The sequence below is a fragment of the Dysidea avara genome, chromosome 10, assembly GCF_963678975.1.
Source record: "Dysidea avara chromosome 10, odDysAvar1.4, whole genome shotgun sequence".
NCBI classification, from domain to species: domain Eukaryota; kingdom Metazoa; phylum Porifera; class Demospongiae; order Dictyoceratida; family Dysideidae; genus Dysidea; species Dysidea avara.
In genome coordinates, this window is record NC_089281.1 from 30,554,995 (window position 1) to 30,582,706 (window position 27,712).

At 40.1% G+C, this 27,712-nt stretch overlaps 1 protein-coding gene across 2 annotated transcripts in view; it reads left to right on the top strand.

Annotated features, from left to right (window-relative positions):
- Nucleotides 1-27,712, top strand: part of LOC136269401 (BLOC-3 complex member HPS1-like) — a 150,460-nt gene that overhangs the window by 72,779 nt on the left and 49,969 nt on the right. For both annotated transcript variants that reach the window (XM_066064952.1, XM_066064951.1), the window contains exons 12-13: nucleotides 11,050-11,229; nucleotides 11,280-11,387. In XM_066064952.1, the coding sequence (XP_065921024.1) occupies nucleotides 11,050-11,229; nucleotides 11,280-11,387 (288 nt within the window). The remainder of the gene's footprint in view (nucleotides 1-11,049; nucleotides 11,230-11,279; nucleotides 11,388-27,712) is intronic.

Below are 27,712 nucleotides of genomic sequence, written 5' to 3' on the forward strand. Positions count from 1 at the left end.
AATGCTTTCGGGTTGTTTAAAGATTAATCACAATGTACGCTAAAGACTTATAAAGAGTTATAGAGTAGTTAACTCGTGTCATCCATAATGTGGGCGTGTCCACATTCAAAAACGTGCCGAAATGCTTGTGAATGCACTGTGATACTAGTTCTCTCCTTTAAGTAACATTTCCCAACTTGTGGAACGGCAAGGATACTGAAATGCCTGTATTTGAGTGCTTCTTGTGACAGCACTTCAATTTGAGGTAATCACCATGTGAGCATTGATTTGTTCCCACAATCGATTTTGGTCTGAGCTTGTATAAAACAGAGGCAGTACCACTACCTCATCCACATCTAGGCCATGCTTGCTTTGGCTTGCTCTTTTAGAAGTGCAACCACTTTTTTTGGGATACATTTCAATATACACCGGCGTACATTTAGATGTCTCCCTGTAAAGCGGTATACATTGCAAATGTATCCTCTGGAATTCCTTTGATTCGAGCTAGGTGTCAAGGTGTTACATATATATTTTTGTCATATCCTGAGTAGTCGTGTTATAACTGTGATATTCTACACCCCAGTAGATGAAACGATCATAGGTAGGTAGCAAGGTATAGTGAAACAGCACCTGTTGAGTAGACATCCTTGATGGATCAGACATTTTAGATTCTTTAGTGGCGCCATGCCTATCTACTTGTGATTAGCAAAGAAGACAAGAGTTTGTGAAGGAGACAAGAGTTAGTGAAGGAGGCAAGAGTTCATTGAAAATGCTCAGGTGAATAATTGTTGGTTGATTTAGGCGCTTGTTATTAGAGACTTGTTTACTGTTTAGATAAGGATTTTGTGGAATGTGTGAAGTTACACCATATATGGTAAGCATAGCCACAAAGCATGGTTTTATTTATTTATTTTTATTTATTAATGCTTTACAGCACAAGTGCTGAAGGTCTGTAGGGCACCTGGTCCTACAGCCTGCTCAAAGACTTTAGCTACAGTATATCAGTTATATACCACAGTGGTATATCAATTATATACCGTAGTGCAGTACTTTTGATCTCAACCACAGGTGTGGTATATATACCACTTTCACACCTCAGATCAAAGGCTGTGCATATATCTTGTTACATACTGCCTTAACGAGATATACACACTGCCTTAACGAGATATACACACTTATGTAACACTTTCACACCTCAGATCAAAGGAATTTTTTATGTTACAAATGTGATGTGGCACACTTAGCAGTGCAACATCTAGATGTCGCACTGCAAAGTGTGCTGACAACTCATTACTGCATTCCACAAACTGTACAGCTTTAATGCTTCTTACTACTGAAACCTATATGAGCAACATCCACTTTACATTGTGGGCTTCAGTGATCTCCTGTGGCCTACAATTGAGCCCTCCTGTGGCTCTCAATTGAGACCAACCGAATCCCACAATCAAAACTGTCTCATGGTGATAAGGTTTCTTATACATTTTGAAAACTTTACATAGTAAGTAATAGTGTTATAGTAAGAGCTAATGTGAAGCTTTGATATAGTAACCATAATGATATATTCAGCCACCACAGAGGATCCTGGGCAAATTTTAGACCACATTAAAGGCACCCTCAACCACATCAAAGGCATTTAACTTAAAAGTGAATTTAGCAGCTTAAAACTACTGTAAAAGTAACTTGAAAGGGTTAGAACTACTTTAAAAAGCTACTTTGAAGTGTAACATTAGTTGCAACACTGCAAGTCGTGCATTACCTGACATGTACGCCTCGGGCATCGTGCGTACATATCAGGCAATGCACGACCCACAGCGTTACAACCACCACATATCCCATTAGCTTGAGACATTGCACACCTAATAGGAGTGCACACTATATCCAGAAATCATCAGATTTCTTTGATGTTATACTGTTATCCTATAGAGAATCAAGCAAAATGTGATTGTGGGATTGAATTCTGCCAAACAACCTGTGATTGTGGGATTCAATTTTAATACATCAACAGTAGTTTGTTTTTTACTTTTGTAAATGTAGCAGTTAAAGTAACATAATTAACACTAGTCTCTTAAAATTGCTATATTAGCAAAAATAAAATCAAACTACTGTTTGTATTAAAATTGAATCGCACAATCACAGTTTGTTTGGCAAAATTCAATCCCACAATCACAGCTTACTTAGTTCCCTATATAAGAGAAGGGTATAGCAACTAAAGATTTTGCCAATTAGGTGGGTGTACATGCTAAAGTAGAACATATTAGTTATACCATGGGCACTCGTGCTTTCCTGTATATACGCACTCGTGCCCATGGTATAACTACTACATATGTAAAAGTTGTAACACGGGCATGTGGGCTTTGCCTGATACGTATGCCCAACTGCCCGAAAGCATACATGTCAGGCAAAGCCTGATGCCCCGTGTTACGACTAATATGTAACACTTATTAGGCTGATAGCCTGTACAGGGCAATCAATCACCCAAGCCAATACGAGTGCAGCCACTGAATGTATTATATATGCATACCTAAAATTTTTGATTATGGATCAGCAGCTAGTACGTTCTGGTTACGTTTGGTTATGATAAACGGACATATCCTAGAGATATCACGGAGAATTTCCGTTACGCCAGTTTAATGTTTTAATCAGTGCTGCAGCTGTTGAATCGTTTATGGGAAAACTATACAGTTCACTAAAGGCCTAGCTTGCTTGTAGAGTGGTTACTCCGTGCAGAGTGGTAGCTTCGTGATGGGGGTATGTCCGTATTTGAAAACGTGCGGAAACCATTGATAAATAATCTATAGCACCACTAGTTTTCACCTTAGCCCAATGTTTTTCAACTTGTAGGATGGCGAGGATAACAAAACGCTCTCCGTCTGAGTGGTTTTCATGGCGAAATCCAAATCACGTTAGTATTATTTGATCCCCACAATCGATTTTGGCATCAACATCTATATAATCACTGCCCAGTTGTAGCCCGGTCTACATTTCATATGTAGCCCGGCTAGCTGGGCTACATACGAAATGTAGCCAGTGCGGTTCCTTTGATCTGAGGTGTGAAAGTGTTATGTATATATATGTAACACTTATCAAAGGAGCTGCCCAGGCTACTTTTTGTGTGTAGCCCAGCTATGTAGCCTTGCTACAACTGGGCAGTAATTATATAGATACTGATGCCAAATCGATTGAGGTGATCGATTAATACTCACACGATTAGGATGCACGACTTGTGTTTCGCCATGAAAACCACTCAGATGGAGAGTGTTTTGTTATCCTCACCATCCTACGAGTTGAAAAACATTGGGATAAATTATGTAACTCAACAAAGACTCAGTAATACTATACAAAAGTCAATCAAATCCAGTTGAACTGGTTGTACAAGATTTAGAACATGTTCTTATAAGTATTCAATATCAGACAGTGGTAGGTGTAGTTTACTTTGATGTGTGGAGGCTTTGTATATATGAAAAAAACCTGATTGCAGGTGTCTTACTAGTAAGGCAGGTGTCTTACTAGTAAGAAAAACACCTGACTCAATAGGACACTTGTTTACAAGTAATAGTTAGACACTCGTAATAGGTGTCTTTGAGGATTTTAAAAACCATCAGTGATGTCAAAAATTACCTCAACTTTGCCTCGGTAATAATTGACATCACCATAGGTTTTTAAATCCTTGAAGACGCCTATTATGAGTGTCTAAGTGTTACAATGGCGTGGAAGCAGTGAATTAGTATAGAGAGTTCCCATTGTAAACACCGAGGGTATTTCAGTGAGCAAAAGATGGGAGGTCGCACAAGCCGTAGAGGGTAAATAAAGGTTTGTAAAGTTGATAAAAAGTGTATTTGAGGCATTATAGATATGTGTAAATGGCAGCAAGTGTGAATAGCCAGTGCCAGCATGGTTTTTTAGGTCTACAGAGCACGCTTTAAATATGGCGAAGGCCACAAATTGAAGTAATGGCTTTTTTGATTAAACAGCTACCACGATGGTCTAATCCTCAGCCACAGATAATGCATGGTACATGAGTGTAATCTTTCTTACAGTCAGCTTGCAATCACGTCATTTCTCTTGGTGTTTGTTATGTGCTAAATGCTAATTGTCCACAAGAGGCTAATTGCATTACTGTGGGCCACATTGTGGTTGTAAACAACTGTCCTATTGAGGGGTAGTTGGAAAAGGCGGATATGATTGGATGCGGACATTTTCAAAAAGCACTTATCAGTTATTTTTCATACCTAACGTTGTTTTTACAGCAGTCTTTGCTTCTGGACCCAAGCGTCGATCTTGTCATAGCGCTTATCCGTTTATAAGCGCACATGCAAAGGACTAGACTAGCACTCCACAGAATGCCAAAGACCATATGTGACCTAATTTTAGAAAACTGTCAATATCCGCACAATTTTCAAAATGCATTTTATTTGTTCTTTGTTTTCTACAGGGACAGAGGAATGGACTAGCCAAGTTTCAGCTTCCTAAGTTAAGCAGCGTTGGAAATACAGCACTAAACAGCCGGACGAGCAAATAATTTGATATGTACAGAAGCTATCGAGAAAAGAATCTACAGGCGCTTACATAAACCATCATAATTTACTGATACAACGACGTACGGAATCGAATCTTGGCTCATTGTGTTCGCCATGAATTTGTGCATCCACCAAGGTATAGTTTTTTCCCAAGCATGCTTCTTTGTTCGAGAAGGAAGGAAAATTCACTGAAAAACGATCGTCGGTAAATTCTTTCGTCACCGCAACGTAAACAAATGTCTGTAACTTTGGAATCTTTTCGTGTATGGAGATGAAACAAAGATTTTTGTACTCCCCATGGACAGACAAACACGATGATGTCCAGGATTTATCCATTGGCGGCTTAATTCGCCTACCAGCGAGGCGATAAAAACTTGCATAATTTTTTTCTGGAGCTTGCATTTTTTGCCGCTTTTAAATGCGTTTTATTACAAAAGCACTGTTGTGCGTATATCGACGGTTTTCCAAAATTTGGTCACATATAGTGTTGTACACATGCTCTAAAGTCTAATATAGAGATATATAATTGTAGAGATTAGCTTGTATTTCCCATGCAACTTAGCTTAGCAGGCCAAATCCACAATCTTACACCTTTTAGTATAAGGGCGCAGGTACTTCTACCAAGTGTTGAGGATTTCAAGGACCTGACCTATGAGATAAGGTTGGGACATGCCAGCTTACAATGAACTAGATTTCTAGAACACGTGCACAACACTATATGGTCTTTAGAGTTCTAGTCTATCCTTCTCGCATGTGCTTATAAATGGATAAGCGCTATGACAAGATTGACACCTGGGTCTGGAAGCGAATGCTACTGTAAAAACAATGAAAAATAACTGCTTTATAAATGTAAAAGTGTATTTTTAAAATATCCATGTCCGACCATATCCGCCTTTTCTAACTACCCCCTATTGAGTTTCTTCGTAAATAAGAGACCTCCACACATCAAAGGAAATGCTGCATACTATTGTGTAGCCACAATGATAAAGCTATTAGCCTCTTGTGGACAATATACATCATTAAAGAACTTTAGGGTGAAAGATCAAAGCGAAAATAGTGCTATATTTACCATACAGAACAGTTTACGTGGCCACAGTGCTATGTACACAACCGCAGTGCTATATTGCGGGTAGTTATAGCACTGTACGTGGGCAGAAAAGAATTAGTTACGTGGCGCCTGATCCGAAAATCGAGGTGACAAGGACGATTAAATGGAGAAGAAGCACCCCAGAACCAGAGGAAAAAGGACTACAGAGGGTACTTAATGTACGTCCGATCGTTATCCAGAGTGAAGTTGATTGTTTGAAAGCTCCTTGGTGAGTTTTGAATGGTTTCGCGCATGCACTCCAGCTAGGAAGTTCTTTAAATCAGTTAAAGCACTGCCTTGCTCGTGTTATACAAAAAATATAGCACCCAAAGAGTGGTCTCGAGATGAAATATAGCATTCGGCTTCGCCTCATGCTATATGTGTCTCTCACCCACTCTTTTCGTGCTATATTTTTTGTATAGCACTTGCAGCAGTGCTTTAACTAATAGATAAACATCAAGGGAAATTATGTGATTGTGAGCTGATCGTGATGAAGAAATTGCACTCAGGTACTTCTGCTTCTGTAACTAGCAAGAATTTTGTAGCTAGCAGGGGATTAAACCATAGTGTAGATGGTTAAATGTAGATTAGAGAACTAGCATAGTAGTAGATGGTTAAATGTAGATTAGAGGCCTAGCATAGTAGTAGATGGTTAAATGTAAATTAGAGGCCTAGCATAGTAGTAGATAGTTAGCCCTTAAACCCGCACGTGCCAATAAATTGGCTTTGATGCATGGCTGTAAACAAAGCGCTGTAACTTGCAAATCGTTCTTCCTATGGCTACGTAATCAACACCACTTTATTCGTAATTAAACAAGGATTAAAATGATACCTAGGGATTTACCCTAGCACGAAAGCATGGGGCCAAAACTCACCCTGAAACTATCGTTGCGCAAAATAAGTACGTAAACCCTACTTCATCAGATTCGTGTCACTGTAAAAATGGGTTCTTACATAAACACCTTTTGTGGTGTTATATCTGCCATCTCCCCACAGGTGTTCAGTTACACTCTTATGGGGTGTTCCATTACGCTCATAGGGTTTTTCTGTACACCCATGAGGTGTTTAAGAACACCTCTTTTTTAAGAAAAGGACTTCACTGAATGCTCTGTGCCACACAGCTCTAGGATAATACTATGTGAGAACTGTACACAACAGCAAACATAGATTTGCAGCTGACTCAGTACAATGCAAGTGTGTAATGCCATATAACTTACATACTACAATTCTCTCCAGCGATGACTACTTTGTCTTTTAAACATTCTGGATTTGTATATATAATGTAACCAACAAATACCACTTTTGATTGTGGGTTTAAATACAGGAAGGCAATTTTACTGAAGGAGCGAAGTAACACAAATAATGTCATAGGGAGTAATTCCCACATTATGTTTACTCTTATCTCACAATAAGTAACACCAAAGTGTACGAGGGCCTACTTCAGCATGGTGAAGTATTACACCCTAACAATGCCTATTAAATGAGTCCTGTATAGGACAATTTTTTACAAAACACCCTTGGGTGTACCTAAATACTCTGTGGGTGTGCACAAGCACCTTTTGAGGTGTGGGTGTATATATATAACACCTCCGGTGGGGTGTAATGGAACCCCCCTTTTTTTACAGTGTGTGAAATAAACACGCAGCGATTCCCTATTCAATGGCGAGTCATGCCACATATAGCTCACATGATTAATTAATTGCTAATATGGCTGCCGTCACGAGTATTGAGAAGTAACGGAAAATCGAGCCACCGTTTTCCATTGCTCCATAACAAGTAAGCCTCTGTTGTTACAGTGGTTATGTAGACTTCCTCATGTAGCCATTGAATAAACTTTCTTGGATATATAGCTTTAGGCTAATAGAGTTAGGTTAGTCTGGCTAGACAGGCCATTTTAAATGGTTTTGTGTAATGTAATGGTTTCGTGTATGGTTTTGCTAACCCCTAAACCTAACCCTAACCCGTATTCCTTAGAATTACATGTGGGTTTAAGGGTTAAATGTAGATTAGAGACCTAGCATAGGATCTTTGTGGATTTTAAAATTGAGGTGAAGCCAAGGTTTTTAAACATGAAGATCTGAGGGTGTGGTCTCTAACCTACTTAGAAAATGGGAGCATTTTATATGGGCATATAGGTGGAGTCATTGTAGATGTTTAAAATCGTCATACAGTTTAACATGAGTGCATATGTTTCGTCAAAGAACTAAGGAGAAGTTGAAGTTTGCACCTATTGTTGCTTCCTTAAGATGGACGCTAGTCAAGATGATCGTGTAATCGTGTTGACAAGTTGGTTTCTGCCATTGCATGTGCCATAGCGTTACAGCAGTGTGAAGAACAGGTGCATTAATGTAACAGTTGGCTAGAGTGATTACAATGATGGTGAGTTGTCACAAGTTGTATATATGGTGCAACAGCAGTATAAAGACCAGGCTTGGCTTTGCGTACAAACCACATCCACATTACATATAATGCAAAATAATCATTCTACAAATAGGGGAGTTTAGTATAAGCGTCTAGGAATGCAATTAGCGTTAATTGCATATTGCGCAACTACTGGATGCTCTGGATGCCCATAAAAATGTATTGAAGCTATTGGGAAAATGATGATAACCGACAATAAAACCTCCATTGTTTGCAAAGTATACGGTATGTTCCAATTTTCTGTACATAGATGGGAACTACGTTGATTTCCCTTTCGTTTCGTGGTTGCCTGCTGTTAATAGGATAAAGGGTTAGCAAGTTATGGAGCCGTAAAGTTAAAGATTTTACAATACAACGCTTTCCAAGGCTGATACTTCTGAGTTTCTACTGGAAAACCACTCAGAACTGATTGGCAAAGCTTGGTAATAGATAATTTCATTGATTCCATGGATTATGAACGCTACAATCGACCAGACGGGCTGACAAGCAAACATGAAGTTTAGCACGGCCGACAAGCAAACATGAAGTTTAGCGCACTTGTAAACACTATCCAGGTGATCCTAATGCTTGTTCTTGTGTTGTTCTTCAATCAAAACATAGAAACAAGCATATGCTTGCTTTCCTCGAAATCAGAACTTTTTCACCAGGCGTTTTCAACTTCAGAAGCTTGTAACTAGCTAACTACATACCCTATGACGAGCAGACAACCACCAAAACGCGTAGAAATCAATGTAGTTTCAGGAGCTGTTTACAAGACTAGCGTATCTCCTTTTGTTTCTGGATAACAAAGGTTTTAGTGTCCGTGGTCATCCGTTTCCCAATGGTTTCTGTACATTTTTATGGCTAACCATAGCATCCAGTGGTTGCACAACAGCAATTAACAGACCAATTAAAATATTTCCGCTTATGCTAAACTCCTCTATTAGGGATGGGTAATTATTCAATTATCGTAATTATTTTATTGGCAATCATCAACATTGTATATTTTTCATTTACTAGTGATAATCAAAATCGGCAATTATCGTGCAATAATCGTGATAGAGAAATACCGTAGATTCCCTAAAAATTTGGCAGAAATAAATTAATTCCGTTTGTGTCTGGCCGAACAATTAAGAAAAAAATGTACCAATCCGGTGTTATTGTTGAATTTTTAGGGATCTATCCCTAATACAGTCTGCACGCTTCATGGCTATGTTATTTGCGATCTGTTTACTGTTTACTTTCTGGATTTCTTTCTACAAGGACTAACAGGAACGCCTTGCGACAGAACTGATGATACTGGCCACACCAATTTGGCTGCAGCACTAACTTATATAGTGTGATTGCCTACATTATCCAGGAGAGATGATCAATGTCATTACTACATCGCTTTGATACTGTCACTCAGGCACAATATTAAGGATTCCAACTAATAAAAATAGAAACCACAATCAATAATATTATTAAACTATTTCGTGATGATTAATTAAATCTTGCTACCAGATGCTGCATGAAGTATTCCATGACTTAACAGAGCGTTATCTGAGGGTGTATCATGTTTGTGGGTTCCAGGAGAGATATTATTTTGTGAACATAAACGAAGATTGTTTAGCGGTAGCAGCGCGTCAGTGATGTCACACAATGGTATCGTTGGGCACGTTCCCTGAACAATTTCACACTTGGTGCTTCATCCAGCATTGAGGTAGCATATTGTGTGAGGTCACTGGGAATCCTCAGTACTCAAGAGACCTTCGTTAACTAGTACTCCAAGTACCGAAAAATTAGTGCGCTTATAATTAGAAACTTTCCTTGCGCTTGCCAAAATTCAGAGCACATTGCGTTCAAAGTACGGGGAGTGCTGAATATTTAGAGATGCCGAAATTTTAGAGAATCTACGGTATTTGTAAACTTTCAATGTAATTCTACCATTTAATTAACAATTCATGATGTTGTTTAGTGTTTTTCATTACAAGAGTTGAGTGGACAATAATTGTGATATTTGTTCATGAAAAGGGGTCGCCCATGCCCACGCAAACATCTAAATTGTGTACGAGAGTCCCAATATTTAAATATTTCAACATGTATTTCTACATTATTTCAATAAATATTTCATGTATTTATATGTATTTATAATTGAATTTCTCATACAGTGTATGAGAGTCCAAAGACGTTAGCTACCCCTCAGTTCATGACAATAATCGTATAGCAAAATATCGATATCGCCCATCACTTACAAAGAAGCTTACTTAAAGATAAAACATGCTTAAAACACTCTAGAAAACAGATGGGCACTAAACAGTATTTTAAGTGATATATTACTGCACTTCTCCGTTGATCCTTACAAATGTAGCTACAATGTTAAATGGTACCTCCCATAATCGAATTGCTTTAGGCATACTTATAAAAGCAATGGAGTGGAGTGGTTATTGGCTTGAGTGGCATCACCCATGGTAGGCTATTATCCTGTAATATGCTTGGAAGGGCATAGCAAATCAATGATTGAAAGTGAGATTTGCAATGCCTGAGGTCTTTTTACCATCAGGTTTTTAACCATTTTAAGAACCTACAGTGTCTTGTAAAGACCTCATTATCTCCCAAAGATCAAAGCATTTTATGCATACCATTTTCTAATACTTGAAAAAGACATTAATTCAGTTTGTGACCTTTGCCATATTACATTGTGCCCTGCTGCCATACTATTTGCACTGGCTACTCACATTCATTGGTATCTCTAAGGAATACAAATTTTATCAACTTTACAAACCTCCATCATACACCATAGCTTTCCATGACCTCAAATCGTTTTCTTGTTGAAACACCCTCGGTGTTTATAATGTAAACACTCTATACCAACTCATTGCTTCTACGCCATTGTCTAAAACACTTAGACACTCATAATAGCCATCTTCAAGGATTTAAAAACCATTGGTGACTTAAATAATTCCACGGCTATGCCTCAGTAATTACTAATGTCACCTCAGGTTTTAAAATCCTCGAATGAGTGTGTATCTATTACTGTAGCTATTACTAATTGCATGCATAATCACATACATTTGCTACACATAGTCAGAGGATGACTCCATGTTACCTGGAGAAGAAGATGGTGCCAATTTCTCAGACATGGAGAAGCGTGCTGGGTTTACCATGAAGCTCAAGAGTGCTATAAGCCAACTTCGCCGTGCCTTTGTGGATGACAGTAATGATGCTAATGTTCAAATTATCCAACAGCTAGCAAAGAAAGCTAAGGTGGGCTGTTACTTGGTTGTTTTATTTTTATTATCATTGCACATTTCCAGTATGTTAAGGAGCAAGTGTTCCTACAGCCTTATCCCAATATCTATCTACCTAACACATTGCACTGCTTGGAGATACATCCAGGAATAGTGTTAGTGTTAGTGGAAGAGGTACGTTTAATGTGTGTGTGTGTGCGTGTGCGTGCGTGCGTGTGTGTGTGTGTGTTGACTGTCAGCACCTTCCTGTGTGTGGTGCCCCCTCCCCTCTTGAGTATTTGTGTTGATCGTTTCAATACAATTGTCTCAAGCTGACAATCAGAGGAGGTACAGCGAATTTGATGCTTGTGCAAGCAGCCAATGTCTTGGAATAAGAAATATGTATGGGTTAACTTTGAGGAGGACTATAGTGCATAAATGAATCAAGTTACAATCTTATACTTTGGTCTCTGTATAGTAGAAGTTAGATTAATTAGTTAATTAATTGCTCTTGTTACAGTAGTGGAGACATGCTCCCCCATGAAAAAATTTAAAATTATCACCTAGGAAATGCCATCTAGTAGATATTTCAGTTGGGCATAGTTATCCGATATTGCAATCAATAACTACACTGAATCCGTTCAATATCAGATACTTTTATGTGTAAACATTCAATCTAAGCTTATTGGTCAGTTGCTAGATGAATAATGACCACAGTACTGTTACTGTAATAATGGTGTGGCCTAAACTGCACCACGTAGACTATAAGGCTCCCACAAATATTTTGATGCATGCTCCTGCCAAGACTTTTCCGTAGTACTCCGTGTTTGAGAGACTGGTAGACTTGTAGCACAGTATCTGTGTCCTCCAACTTATTTCATGCAGTACAGACTAGTGCTTAGTATAGTTCACAAGAAGTTTTGGTAAGTCCGAGTGTAAGTTTTACTAAAAGGGTACTGATGAAAGCCGGAACGGAACAGAACGGAATGGAACCAATTGGGACACGCGCCAAGTTAAAAAATCATTTAAACAGATTGTACACTGTTTCCAACTTTCACACAATAACTAGAATTGTGCTAGAATTAGTTTGCTTCTGCTATAGACATGCTAGAAGTCATTTGTTCAATGGTTCTATTTAATGCCCACTGCAATAATGTGTTGTACAATCGTATAAGCTGAACAGCGATCATTTAGCTAAGCTGCTAAACTATTATTTTTCTAAGCACTGTTAATATAACATACTGCAGTTTGCTAACTCTCGTAAATCGCTGCCAATAATGGTAGAATTATAGTCGCTTCAGAAAACCAGCAACACTTGTACTAAAAGGGCTTGAATACCACTACAACATGAAAATACTACAGTAGTTTACCTTTTGGAATGGTAAGGAAGTACTTCTACATCAGGATTAAACTAAACTAGATGGATTTTGTTTACACACAACTTGCCACGTGGTGGGCATTTAATTGAACTTTTGAGTGAACGATTACTAGCATGCCTATAAACAGAAACAAATTAATTCTACTAGTTATTGTGTGACAGTTGGAAACAGTGCACAATCTGTTTAAAACGATTTTAAACTTGGCACGCGCCCCGATTGATTTCATTCCGTTCCGTTCCATTCCGGGTTTCATCAGTACCCTTACTAAAAAGCAGCAGATTTGCATGCATAATTGTATGGCTTCTCGTACTGTTAGTCTACAACATACTAGTCAAGTTAACTGTGGTTAGGAAAATGTTGGGTGGGCCATGGCGTACTTGGCTCCCCCTCCAGAGCCAGCCTTGTATTTGAGAGAACCCAAGGAAGGTGATGTAGTAATTGTTAAGGGTGACAAGCTTACAAGAAATAGTTGGAAACTGAGCAGTGTTAAAGTTAGTTACTAGTAAAGGCTTGAAGGTTAGAGCAGCAGAGATTCGATTACCTGGACACAGACCCCCTAGCAGGAGCAGGAGCATGCTATGCATGCTGAGTGTGCTTCACATACTACCTACCACCAACCATGTATGGCCCACCCAACCCAATTTGGCCAGAGCCGGCCCTGAAATAACATGACTTCGACTGTTTGTGAACAAGAGGAATTCTTTTTCTCTAAAACTTAAAAGATACTCATTTTTCCAAATTTCCAAAATATCAAACTGCTTTCTTCCTCTCTTCCAAGTCTCTAGTAGCTTTGTTGCTTACTCCTTGTTAATCTGAAAATCAGGATCATCACACTATCACCTGATAGGCAAAGACCAAGTTTTTGATAACCTGTCAAGAAATGAGACAGAGTTAGAGTGAATCCAGAATTAAACTCTTCATATCCACAGGTCAGTGGTCTAGTGTTTATTATAACTTCAATCTCGGTCAAAAGTGTAATCAGCTGTCCTAAAGAATATTGTTTCCTGCTAAAAGCCTTCTTCATTGACCTCTTCACCATGCTCACAAGTCTCTCATAAAATCCTACCTGCCAAGTGGCAAAGGCAACGGTAAAGTTTCATTAATTTCCTGTGAAGATATATAACTTAGAACATATTTATCCTGTAATATCTGTCTTCACTGAATGTTCAGTGCCATATTAGTTAGCTTAAATTGCGGTGCATTATCCAAAATTATCAAACCAGGTTTCCCATGACAAGACACTAAGACAATTAAGAAACTGTGTTGCAGTTAAATCCAATACCCAAAGTATATTGCTCTTTCTGCAAAGCATGAAAATAGACAAGTCACAAACCCAAAGTTTTGTTCCAAGCTTAACGCGTAGGTAATCCAACTCAATAAATTGAAATGGCTCTGACTGTAACACCCTTTCTCTAGGCCATGGTGGCATATTTGGTAACTGAGACGATGATCCCTCAAACTTTTGACATATCACACACCTTACTTGTGCCCAATATTGTATTCTTCCCTCAGTTGAGATAAGGTGTGAGCAACTCCAACATGAACTAGTTGCTAATGAATCTCTGTGATCAATAACACTGTAAACCACTCACCTTTAGGAAGCAACTTGGGATTCTTAGCATCCTCTGATAATTAAGCATTCACGTATAGTGGAGCATTCACCTATCGGCCATAACATCTCAATATTTCTAACTTGAGACCCAATTGTACTATAGGCAGTTCTTCCTGTGTTTCTCAATAGCAATAAACACATTAGGAAATCTTCTGTATTGAATAACAAAAATCCACAGTAGAATGGTACTCTTAATTTCCCTAGAATGAGTAGAATTTACAGCCATGTTAGCAAATACATATTCTAATAACTTGTGCTTTCTGAATATGCTCACCCTGGTCTCTGAAATACATTTCAGTATTATGTTTATCATACAGTGCGATAGTACTGTATATTAGGGATCATGGAGGTTTGGGTTGTTCTGGCCAAAAATATTACCAAATAACTAGCTTCACAATACCATCCTGGTGCCTTGGCAGTAAGTGCCTTCAGTATGACCCTAAAATACGGCTAAGGTTGCAGGTTTGATTTTTTCACTGTTCGACGTTGCTTCATCCCTTGATGTGCCTTTTGGCATACCGCAGTGTAATGTCTATGATTACCACGATCACGAAGGATACAAGTATACACGTTTCGCTAACAAACCAACTAAACTCTTATTAAAGCACACCGCACATGCATACATCATCACAGGATATATACGTAATCTTACAATATTACATAACATATTACACAGTCTGTCACATCTCCCCTCTTAGAATCTTAATCGATCAGGGGCTCTAATCATCACTCCTGACTGGCTTCGGGTAACAACTCTGTCCTGTGATTCCTCCACTCTATTTGCTGGTTCTTGTACACTAGTCTCAGGTATTCTGTTCATTCCCTCCATCATCTCTCTTCCAAGTCTAGGTTGCAAATTTATACGATTCCTTCTCAACTGTCCTCTGGGAGTTGACACTATATAGGATCGGGGAGTGGCTGCTTGGTGAACAATAGTTCGAGGTACCTGGGAATTCTCTGTCTGAACCCACATGGAGGTGCTATCTGGTAATTGGGGCAGTGATTTGAAGCGGTGTCGGTTATAGTAGTATTTACTCTGATCAGATTTGTATTTGCTGTGCAATTCCTTGAGGTGCTGAGTATGAGTCCACTGTGGAATGAGAGAGCTCTTCGGTTGTGGGAGATCTGTTCTGATCTTGCGGTCTTGCAACAACTCTGCTGGACTAAGATTGTACCATTGCAATGGAGTAGTACGGTAACTTAGCAGTGCCATGTAAGGATCTTTTGCATTTGTAAGTAGACGTTTAATAGTGTGAACTGTATGCTCTGCTTGACCATTGTCTTGTGGGTAGTACGGGCTCGTGGTGACATGGTCAAATCCATAGGCTTCAGCAAACTGTTTCATTTCCACTGAGGCAAATTGTGGCCCATTATCACTGATTAGTGTAGACGGGATGCCATATCTAGCAAAGATTGGCTTGAGAAAGGAAATGACACTGGATGTTGTCGTGGACTGTAGCTGTTGAACCTCAACAAATCGTGAATAGTAATCTACCAGCAAAATGTAAGTTTTTCCTTTCATGTCAAATAAATCCATTGCAACTTTTTCCCAGGGATGGTTTGGCAGTGGGGTACTTAGAAGTGGTTCTCTCTGTGATGGAATTGTTTGTTGGCATTCTGGACATGCTTTGATAAAATTTTCAAGTGCTTTGATAATTCCTGGCCACCAAACTGCGGTTGTTACTCTGGATCTGCATCTCTGAAAGCCTTGGTGCCCGTTATGGATCTTCATTAGCGTCTCAGTTCTCATGGCTGCAGGCACAACGATTCTTGAGCCAAATAGTAGGAGATTTTCATTCACAGTAAGGTTAGCACGAACCTGCCAATACTTGTTTAGCTCCCCTTTAAGAGTGTTCCGATTTGGCCATCCTGAATTACAGAACTGTATCAGTTGGGAACAAGTGTGGTCCTGCATTTGGGCTGTGCGATACAAATCCAGGTAATCCTTTGTAGCTGGCAAGGCTGAAATGACAGATTGCATAAACCTCTCAGTATCAGATGTAAGTTCTTGTGTCACTGCACTTACTGGTACTCTCGAAAGAGTGTCTGCCATATACAGTGTTTTACCTGGCACATGAGTAATTGAATATTGAAATCTCATGAGTCGTAAACGGAAACGGAGGACTCTTGGTGGAAGGGAATCTAGCCGTTTGTTGCCTAGTAGTGGCACCAGCGGCTTGTGATCAGTTTCAAAGAGAAATGGCTTCCCCAGCACATAATCAGCAAACTTCTCACAGGACCAAACTAGGGCTAATGCCTCCTTTTCAATCTGTGCATAATGGCTTTCAGTGTCACTGAGGCTACGTGAGGCAAATGCCACTGGTTTCCACTCACCATTGTCTTGTTGCTGTAAGAGCACAGCTCCCAGTCCATGTGACGAGGCATCGGCACTGATCTTTGTTTCAGCATCCAGGTCATAATGAGCCAGAACCCGTGATGAGGAGACTTCATCTTTCAATTTACGGAAAGCTTCATCATGGCTTGAAGTCCACATCCAAATAGTATTCGATTTCAACAGTTCTCGGAGAGGTTGGCTAAGCTGGGCTATATGGGGTGAGAATTTGTTGAGCTGATTAATCATACCCATAAATCTCCTCAGTTCTGTGACATTCGTGGGAGGTTTCATCTTTCTAATAGCCTCTGTCTTTTGGGGGTCGGGGGATATACCGTTGGCATCTATGACATGACCAAGGAATACAATTTTAGAACAGCAAAATTGACATTTACCTCTGTTAAGTGTGAGTCCAGCTGCTTGGATCTTTTGTAAAACTGCATTGAGACGACTATCATGCTCCTCCTGGTCTTTCCCTGACACCAACACATCATCCACATGACACACAACTCCTGAAAGGCCATCTAGTATCTCACTCATGCGACGCTGGAAGTGTTCAGGGGCGCTGGTGATTCCAAAGGGAAGTTTATTGAAGCAGAACCGTCCATGAGGTGAGATGAATATGGTCAAAAGCCTGGATTCCTGTGCTAGTGGTACTTGCCAGAAGCCACTGTTTGTGTCTAGCTTGCTAAATACTTTGGCACCATTCAACTGGGCCAATGTTACATCAACTTTTGGCATGGGGTGTACTTCCCTCATGACATTTTCGTTCAGCGGTTTCAAATCGACACATGTACGGACTGATCCTGTGGGTTTGGGTACTACCACCATAGCAGCACACCATAGTGTTGGCTCATTCACTCGGGATATCACTCCTATGCTCTCCATTCGTTGTAGTTCTTGTTTTACTTTTTCCTGAAGGGGAACCGGCACGTTTCTTGGGGTAAAGAGAGAGAAAGGCTTTGCATCAGGCTTAAGTTTGATGGTATACTCTCCCTTGAAGGTGCCCAAACCAGTAAAAAGGGCTGGGTACTGATCAGGAATGCTGAGTTCAATGACATTGATGCCTGTGATTATCCCCAGGTCTCTAATAGCTGGTAGCCCCAAAAGGTTATGTTGTAGGTCTCGAACAACAAATACCTGCTGTGTAGTAGACTTGGCATTGTAAGAAAGCTTCATTTGAGCTTCACCTAACACATCCAGAGGAGCACGATTAGCTCCCTGAAGTGTGTGTGTGGATTTCTGAAGCCGTGGTACTGAATCATGGAAAAGATGGTATGTCTTCTCTGACAAAGCTGTTACCTCTGCTCCAGTATCCACTTTAAACAAAACTGCATGTACTCCAACTGTAACTGTGATATTCCACTGGGAAGAATTAGTTTTGTTTACAGCATCGACATAAACTGCATCAGTACTAAGGAAAACAGTATCAATGTATGGGTCATCATCTGGTACATCACTATCAGTTTGCTGGTAGGATGGGGTATACGTAGTCATTTCTCCCATAGTTTTTGATAGACATTGAGAGTTGAAGTGACCCTTCCTATTACAGTGGAAACAGATGGCATTATTTGCAGGGCAAAGCTGGTGGGGATGTGAACTTTTCCCACACGTTCTGCAGATTTTCATTTGGGCAGGAGCTGTAACTGGATTAGTCGGCACTCTTTTTGAGACTTTTCCTGATATCACCTTGTGCTTCATGTACATTGCATCAAGAGTATCATTCTGTGCATCCTTATTACCTTTCAGTATACTCTGTTGCTGCTGGATTGCCTCTCTTTGTCTTATGAACTTCTTAGTTTTTCCAGGGTGAGATTAGATTCAATTTGTAGCCGTTCTGAAAGCGATTCATCTCTGATGCCGACCACTAATCGATCACGAATTAATTCTTTGGTCATTTTGCCATACTCGCATCCTTGTGCTAGTTGGCGTAAAGCTGTGATATAATCTTCCGCTGTCTCACCAGGATGTTGGTTTCTTCGGTTGAAATGAGCTCTTTCAAAAATAACATTGTGTCTTACTTTAAAAAAATCGTCAAATTTCTCTAAAACCTTCGCGTACTTTTTCCTGTTCTCGTCAGTGATCCGGGTGGTTGTCAAAACATCATCTGCATCGGCCCCTAAGCACTAAAGAAGTGTGCTGGCTTGAATTTCATCTTCTTTTGCTGACAGTCCAGAGGCCACACAGCACTGCTCATGTAGCTATGTAGAGTACATGGTGATGTCACTTTTTAAAGAGCATGAGGTTTCCTTTTGCCATCGTGCTGAAATTTATGATGCAAAACACTAAAGTTTATTGTTTGTGGTTTTGACAGGAATGTAGTTCAATTATTCAGTGAATCTTCCCCACCAGTGACTTCAATGTGCAGTAAAGAACAAACAAAACCTTCGCTGCTTTACATGCAAGACAACTAATGCAACAATACTTAATATATTGGGAACCAAGCTTGGGCATAAAGCCAACATAATTTGCAATTATAGTTACTGCATAGTAAGCAAAGGCTCAGAACTTGTCCTATGCTATGCACTTTCAGTTCTGATGTTGCAGTGACACATATACCTGTTGCCATACAAAACTCAGTTTGTATTAAGGTAATGTAGAATCCTTTAGAGTGAAAGCACGTAAGCAGGATTATAGTGAAACAGTTGTGCCAGGTCAAACACAGTTCCTCAATGTAAACTACAGTATCTGCATGGTTCCAGTATTATTATTTTTCAGATGCACAGTAGTATCTGTCCAATCGGCATGTAAGCTGCCTATTTACTATAGCAGTAATGAGGTAAATCTGAACAAACAGTTTTACATGTCAGTGCACACCTATGTGCTTAAAACGAAGATGTAGATATTCTGGTTACTGGTGAAAGATGCTTTTACTTACTCTGAAGTACAACTGTGACACACTGAACCAACACACAGATGGACAAATATGTTGGCAATTCGCATGTCCTATCCCAAAAGTGCTATAATTGTCCCTATGATGTGAGGTTCCAGTGCTGAAAAACTGAGCATAAGAGTTTGTAGATGAAGACTTGCATGGAACAGATAGTACAAAAAGGTGCATCAAAAAGGTCCCAAAAGTGAAAAAAAAGTTATGACCTAGGTGGGGACTGAACCCAGGTTGGTTATAATAACAGAGGTGCACAAATTTGCCACAGTTGTTTATCTGTGGTTTTGACAGGAAGGTAGCACAACTTTTCAGTGATCTTTCCCTACACCAGTGCCTTCATTGCCCTATAAAGAACGAATAAAAGTGCGTATTGATTTGCTACAACAACAGTCGAGTTGCCAGATGATGGGCATTTAATTTCACTAAAGCCCCACGTTGATACATGCTTTGCATACCAAGATACAATGAGCTAAAAGTCGTGTTTTAAAAAGGTGTACACAAAAAAAGTACTTAGTAGAAAGAAAAAAAATCTGCCAACACGTGGATTCAAACCCATGACCTCTTACACACTGGTCAGGCGTTCTACCACTTGAACAGTGTGTGCTATGGTTTTCAAAGGAATGTTGCTCATGTTTTCTCTACACCTTGGCCTTCTACGTGCTGTAGAGAATGAACGGAAGCATGCGTGAACTCGTGATAACAATCTTAGAGTGGCCGGATGATGAGTGCTTCATTATTAGCACAGATTGTGTCGATTCGCACTAAGTTTGGTGAGTAAGCGACGTGATGGACAGATGGATGGACGGCTTTTCAGCTTTATCTATATAGATAGATTGTGATGGCCAGCTTTCTAACAAAAATGACAATTCTATCACAGTTCTTAAAGAGGTGTTCAACCTTTAGACATGAAACATTAATCTTATACTGGCAGCTGTTTACGATCACTAAATGTTGTGTATTTATTACAGTATTATTAAAATGGCTTCCCTTACAGAAAATACATGGAAAGGTCGGCTCACATTGTTTTTGTTGTTCAGCCCTGCTCTTTTTACTATTAGTCATTAGTGCTTCTACATGACGGTGAGTTGTCTTACCAGTAAAAGATCTGTAGCCATAATAATCATTTCTTTTCACATTTCTAAATGAGGAGCCCTTAATATTTGTTTTATGCTTTCTAGCATTCTTGTATATACTAATGTAACTCTTAACAGCTGATGAACATTCCATATATCATTTAGACTCTTTGACTCTTCTAACATTATGATCACTTCAGTTGGGATTTCAATAATATTTGTTGAACAATCGTTCTCTGTTGATCGACATTCTGCCTCTAATTGTCGCAGAATCCTCTCCATGGCTTCGTAGCTATGTTTTATGTCGTTGAACTGATTCATTGATAACAGGAAATGCTGTAATCGAGAATACAAGGCCTCAATAATATCTTCTTTTTCCCAAAGATAATTTTATCGCCAACTCATAATAATTATCATCAGTAACTGAAATTCCAGATATGGAGGAAGCAGCAGCAGCACAAAATGAACTTTTGAGATAACTGAACTTTGTATATCAGGGATATCTTGCTTGAGAACTGAAGTTGAAAAATTATCCCAAAACTCTTGCCAATAGAGAATGTTTCCTTCAAATGTAGGAAGGTTAAGCTTAGGTAACTTCATCTTTCCATTGTTTTTATTATCACAGGTATCTGTAGGGATTCCAGTAGGTACTGCAAAAGCTACAGATCGAATCAAGGGTTGTTCAGTGTTAGTCCTCTCTACTTTTCTTAATACTCGTGCTAAGTGGCCTTCAAGATGAGAAGCAGTCTCTTGAGAGTCCAGCAATTATTATAGTTTGATTAAGCCATTGTCTCCGTCTGTAGCCCACAGATATTCCTTCTCTTTGGCTGTTCTTTCATCATCTTCCAAAACGTGCAGCAGTGTTGTCCACTCTTGGTTACATCATTCCAGTAGAGCAATATTTGTTAAAAATCGGTGGATAAGGTCGTCTACATTAAGAAGGCCAAGACGATTCTGGAGTGTCCAGTGAACTGGATGAACATGAAACGGAACTAAGCTTGTAATCTCACTTTTGTAGGCCCAAGCAGCTTTTGAATGGGTCCCGACATACTGGTAACAGCACTATAAATTGTGAGAGGGTGTATTTTTGCTACAACTCTTATCGGGATTATGTTGAGACCAATGAATTAAAAGAAAAAAGCAATTTGTACAATATTTCATATTTGTCATATTTTCACGAATGCAATAAATGTTGTGATTTGGTATCTAGAATAAGCAGTTCGCCTTCACAAGCGTCCCACGAGGTTGAGGTTACGGATCCACTATTTTATCACGTGATCAAAAGCATGCATATACACACACAAAAAACCTAATACCTAATGTAACAAAGGAAAAAGTTCTAAGTTACTAAATAACTACAACAACTAGCAATCAAGTTCCAACACACTCCCCCTGTTTGGTCACGGAAGGGAGCAAACAATATTAATGTCCAGTCCATGTTTCCTTGTTTGCTCCCCCAATATCGCAGTTTGTCGACATGGTCTAGAAGTGTTGATCTGTTGAGTAGCTGAACTATCTTCAGTGTTATTAACTACCTCCTCAGACTGATCACCAGAAGTCTCATTCACAACAACCATGGGAGGAACATCAGTTTCACTTTCTGTACAACTGACCTCAATAGGAATTAAATGCTGAGTGCTTCTCTTCAGTATCTTCAGTGGACAACCTTCATTAGATACATTGATTAGAGTGGCCCTAGTAATTCCATCACTCCCCTCTAAAAGTTGGACTACCTTTACAAGTTTCCAAAATGCTCTCTTAACATTATCATCTTTCAATATTACGATATCTCCAACCTTGACTGTAGGACCTGAACCAGTCTGTTTGGCCTTTCTGACTTCACGAAGGCTTAACAAGTATTCCTTTCTCCAGCAGGCAACTATCTGGTTGAGAACATGTCTCTGATTCCTCGATCTTCTGGTGAGTGATGCATTAGTACTGACAATCTCATAGTGACTAGCACATGGAGAGGAGGCCATTCGTTGTCCGTAAAAGTAAATGTGATGGGGTCAAGGCATAGCTCACACCCTCAGAATCATCATATACAAAGGTCAGGGGGCGGCAATTAATTATGGACTCTACTTCAATAAGAACAGTATTCAACTCTTCAAAATGTAGATTGGACCTCCCAATAATTTTTCTCAAAGCCTTCTTCATGGTCTGAACCATACGTTCATAAAATCCTCCCACCAAGGGGACTTGGCAACGATAAACCTCCAGGAGGTACGGTTATTACTCAGATACTGAAACACTTCAGTGGCACGACAAATTGATTAGATGAAGATTTGAAGGTCTTCGCATTGTCTGAAATTAATGTGGCAGGTAATCCATGTCTACCAACAAATCTTCAAAATGCTAACAAAAATGACTCAAGGAACGAGTAAGCTCTAAGTGGATGGCATGGGTGGATGCGCAAGTAAACAAACAAATATAAATCTTAAGGGGTGACATCTGAATTCTTAGATTCTTGAATGTACAAAGGGCCTGCGAAATCTTAACCAGTATGTGTAAAGGGTGACACTCTAAATTTTGGAAGATCAGGAGGGGTTGCACACAATACGGTGGGCCCTCAGTCCTCTTGCATACCACACATCTACGCAAAATTCCCTTGATTAATTGCCTACCTTTCAGAATCCAGTACTTCTCACGTGTGGCTGCCTGGGTAGTATTGACTCCTCCATGCTTAACTCTACAATGCACCTCCCTCACAAGTAGCTTCACAACTGGGTGCTTGGTAGGCAACAACACAGGATGCTTCTCTGTTGCAGCTAAAGTTGAGTTCCCAATTCTTCCCTTACACTTCAGCACGTGTTGGTCATCTAGATAAAGACCAAACTGATCCACATACAATGGCTTACCATGCCCTCCAAGTACTTGATCTCTCTCTGGAACGCTTCTGTATAGATGGAATAAATCCACAACAACTCTGCTCTCTCCAATTCGGTTGCCTCCAACTCCACGTTACTGTACTGTACATAAGCGGACTGCCTCTGCATCTTTCTAAAAATCTCAACACTTGAGCTGTGACCCTGAGCAACACCTTATATTTAATTACATTGTTCAAGTCTACAGAGACATTACCAGCCACACTGGTAAACACATGGGTGTCTTGAGCAGAGGTCTTCATCAATTCAGTAAGTGTAGTATTGTTGGCTTAAGGATCTACAAGTGCAGGCCACTCATCTTCACAGGATTTCAAAAGCGGTGGACCTTCCCACCAGACTGTACAATCTCGTAACTTCTGTGCCTCTAATGCACGAGAAGGGAGGTCCACTGGGTTGTCAACTCCAGGACAATGTCTCCTCTGGCCAGGTGAGGTAAGGGAACGAATTTCACTTACTCTCCTCAACATGTACTGATTCCATGGTCATTGGTTTTTTTATCCAAAACAACGCAGTAGTTGAATCAACCCAATGCATAGCCGTTAGTTGTAGTGGGAGTTGTCTAAGTACAGTATCTGCAAGCTGTGTCAGTATCAGTGCTCTCAACAATTCAAGCTGTGGAATTGACTGTTTCTTGACTGGCGACATTCTTGTTTTTGAAGCAACCAGACTAATAGAGACTGTACCATTAGTGTAGACAGTTGTTAGGTACAAGGCAGGAGCATAGGCATATTCAGAAGCGTCACTGAATTCATGGAGCTCATGGTGATGTGGTGTGAGCCCTTCCTTGAAATAACATCGTGGCACTCGAAGTACATTAAGAATTTCAAACTCCAACAAAAAAATCTTTCCATTGCCTCAAACACTCACCCACCAGAGGCTGATCCCATTCAGCATGCTGACAACACAATGTCTGGAACAGCACTTTCAGCTTAACCACAAAAGGACTAAGTATACCCAGGGGGTCAACAAATGCTTGCCGTAACCTTCAACAGTGACCTGTGGCTTGGTGGGAGTCTACTCACTTGGTCAACCAATGCTGAGAAGTTAAAATGGAGCTCATCTGAGAAGCTATCCCAACCAACCCCAAGCAACTTGGACTGATGGTCACTATTACCAACAATAAATTGGTTACCTTCTCCATGAGACCGATCGACAGTGGCATCCACAGATGATCCAGACTCAGCTTGGACTATTTTTGACATCAATTCTTGTAAATTGGAATTCCACTTCCGTAAATTGAACCCCCCGTAGCCATCACCCTTTTCGCAACTGAATACATGTTAAAGGCTTCCTCAACAGTAGCCCCACCTGATAGGTCATCAACATAGAATGAATTCTTAATAGACTGGCCCCTGGTATTTGACACTGATACTTATTGAGATAATGGGATATGACTGACCCCAAAATAGCAGGGGAAGGATGCAATCCAAAAACCAAACGAGTAAATCTCAAACTCAATATTTCACTATCAGCATCATGACGGTCCTTGAACCACAAGAATCGAAGAACATCTCTGTCCTGGGGTGCAATGGCTATCATCAGAAAGGCTTGTTCAATGTCTGCCGTTACTGCAACTACCTGCCATCGAAACTTAATAAGAACATCAAAAAGCCTGGGAATCATATTCGGACCTGTCTTGAGACAATCGTTCAGGGATATCCATTTTAGTCTTAGCTGATCCATCATATACTACCCTTAACTTGGTAGTCTGCTTGTCATGGCGTAGCATGCCATAATGAGGAAGGTAGTGTATTACATTACTTCTGGCTGTAGCCTCTCGTGGATCCTCAGGTACCAACTCCACTATTCCGTTCTTCAACTGCTCTTGGATGATTGTATGATATTTTTCAAGTAGTTCAGGAGATTTCAGTAATCGAGAGCAAAGAAGTTGTAACCGATTCAAAAAAAGATTAAAATGATCAGGAATAGCTGGTCTATTTTCCCTCCAGGGCAGGTGCACTTTGTAATGACCATGGTTAACAGTCTCTCCAGAAAATGATTATCTTCAGCTTGAATCTGGGTGTCATCTAATATGCCAATTGACTCAGTGTCCCAAAAATGCTTCAGAACATTGACAATGTCATCACTTTCACTCACCCTCACTAAATTGTCACTATGTACTATAACATTGGAATGTGTGAAACTCACACTACCACTGCTATCTGAGGGACCAGAAAGTAGCCATCTCAGTCTACTACTCACCGCCACAGGACCTGTGTCTCCCACAATTGTCTCCCTCGTTACCACAGACCAATAATAATCAGATCCAATTAGGACATCTATTCCTTGTGCGGAATCACTGGCATCAGCTAATTGTAAGCCTTCAAAGTGACTATAAACACTTGCATCAATTAGTCGAGGAAGTGGAGAGCAGATGACAGCTGATGTGCAGGCAATAATACTGAGGGTTTCACCATTACTTGTACTCTGAATATGAACCTGAATAATGTCACAAGGATTTGTGTTAAAGGAGGAACTGCCAAAAGTGTTTACACGCAACTTCTCTCTTCGAATTGGCCTTAACCCTAGACATTGTTGCAAAGATTTAGTAGCATATGACAGTTGGCTACCACTATCCTGATTGGCACTCGCTTAGTTTCTCCTATAGCACTAGCTTGTGCAGTTTGTAGAAGCACTACTCCCTAGCCTTGCTTACACCAGTTGTGCTTGAGATGCTAATGGTACTTGTAGTATCACTAGGGTTGTCAGTCTGGAATAATTCAGTGCTGCCACCTGCATTCTGTGCAGTTAGTGCCCGTTCACATATTGACTGATGGTGTCGTCTGTAACAATGTCTGCAAGTCTTCTGGATATCACAATCCTTTGACTTGTGCTTAGTCCTCAAACAGTTGAAGCAACGATCAGCCTTCAAAAGTATATCCTTCCGGTCCTTTACATTAGTAACTGCTGGGCAGGCAGCTGAGTAGTGTTCACCGTTACAATAAACACAATGCATCCTGTAACTATTTGCAGCCAGTGAACTACCAGTGGAATTAGATGAAACTTTCGGTGTATGGACAACAGGAGACTTCATTGGACTAATGGTAGACCCCTCGCTGACTTCTCTGGTCTCTACTTCCTTTTCATAATATATCAAGGAATGGAGTTATCTTCCAAGCATTCTTCCCAAGTTCACGGGCAATTTGCAAGCAGATCTCACTGGGAAACTTAGTCATAATAACTGTGATCAACAAACTTCCGTACTGCTCAGAAGTGATTCCTAGTGCTTCTAATCCTCTGATGTTAACCATGATCTTGTCATATACAGAACGGAGTGGACAACATTGATCAACTGAACAATTAGGGATCTTCAGCAACCCCTCCATGTGGGAACAGATGATTTGTTGGGGGTCCCCAAATCTCTCCTTCAGCATTCCAACTGCTGTGTCATAATGGCCTTCGGTCAGCGTGAGGCCCTGTATACTCTTGAGAGCAGTGCCTTCCAACAATGAATTAAGGTAGTTAAACTTCTTTACCTTTGGGATTCTGCATTGTCATGGACGGCAGATTTGAAGGAGTCCCAAAATACTGGCCAATTCTTAACTTTGGGAGCTGTAATCTAGGGAGTCAAGGCTTTACCACTGTAGCAGGAGGTGTCAATGAAGCATGTACCATGGGGGATGGAGAAACACTAGTAGCTGGCATAAGGACTGGCAGCATTTCCTCTAATTTCTTTTTATAAGTAATTATTTTAGCAGTTATAGTTTCTGATTCTTCAAGCTCAGTGGTGATACTGTCTATTTCACGACGGCTGAGGATGTCCTTGTCCATATCATTTAATAGACTTAACTTAATGTCCAGTTGTTGCTTAATAACATTGAGTCAAACTTTTTTAGTTGAATCTAATGGCTCTGTAGTACTAGCATTCTCCTCCACTTCATGGATGAGCTTCGTGACAACCCTGTGGTGGCCTCCATGTATGGCATGTGATCTCTCTAGCATGGGAGCCGATTCCTCATACATGGCAATATTCACAGGTAGACCACTAAAATAAACAAGAGCAACAGTAGTAATCAAATGTTACGGCTTGCTTTCTAAGCTTCTAAGGTACTGTTAAGTCTGGTTCTGCCACGGTACTACAGCATTTCAGTAGGCGGTTAAGTAAGTCGTGTAGTGGCAAAGTAAGTTGTATAGTGGCAAAGGCAGCCTTTCACATGGAAAATGACAAACAGAATCTTCTACTTTATAGTTCAGCGGAAATTCAGGTCCAGTTTATCTAGTTTCTTTGTAATCAGCTTCGTTGCGAGCTGCTCCTCGTCGTAATCGTCTGGCCTATCTTTGTGCCCCACATTGGGCGCCAGATGTCGTGATTTGGTATCTAGAATAAGTAGTTTTGCCTTCACAAGCATCCC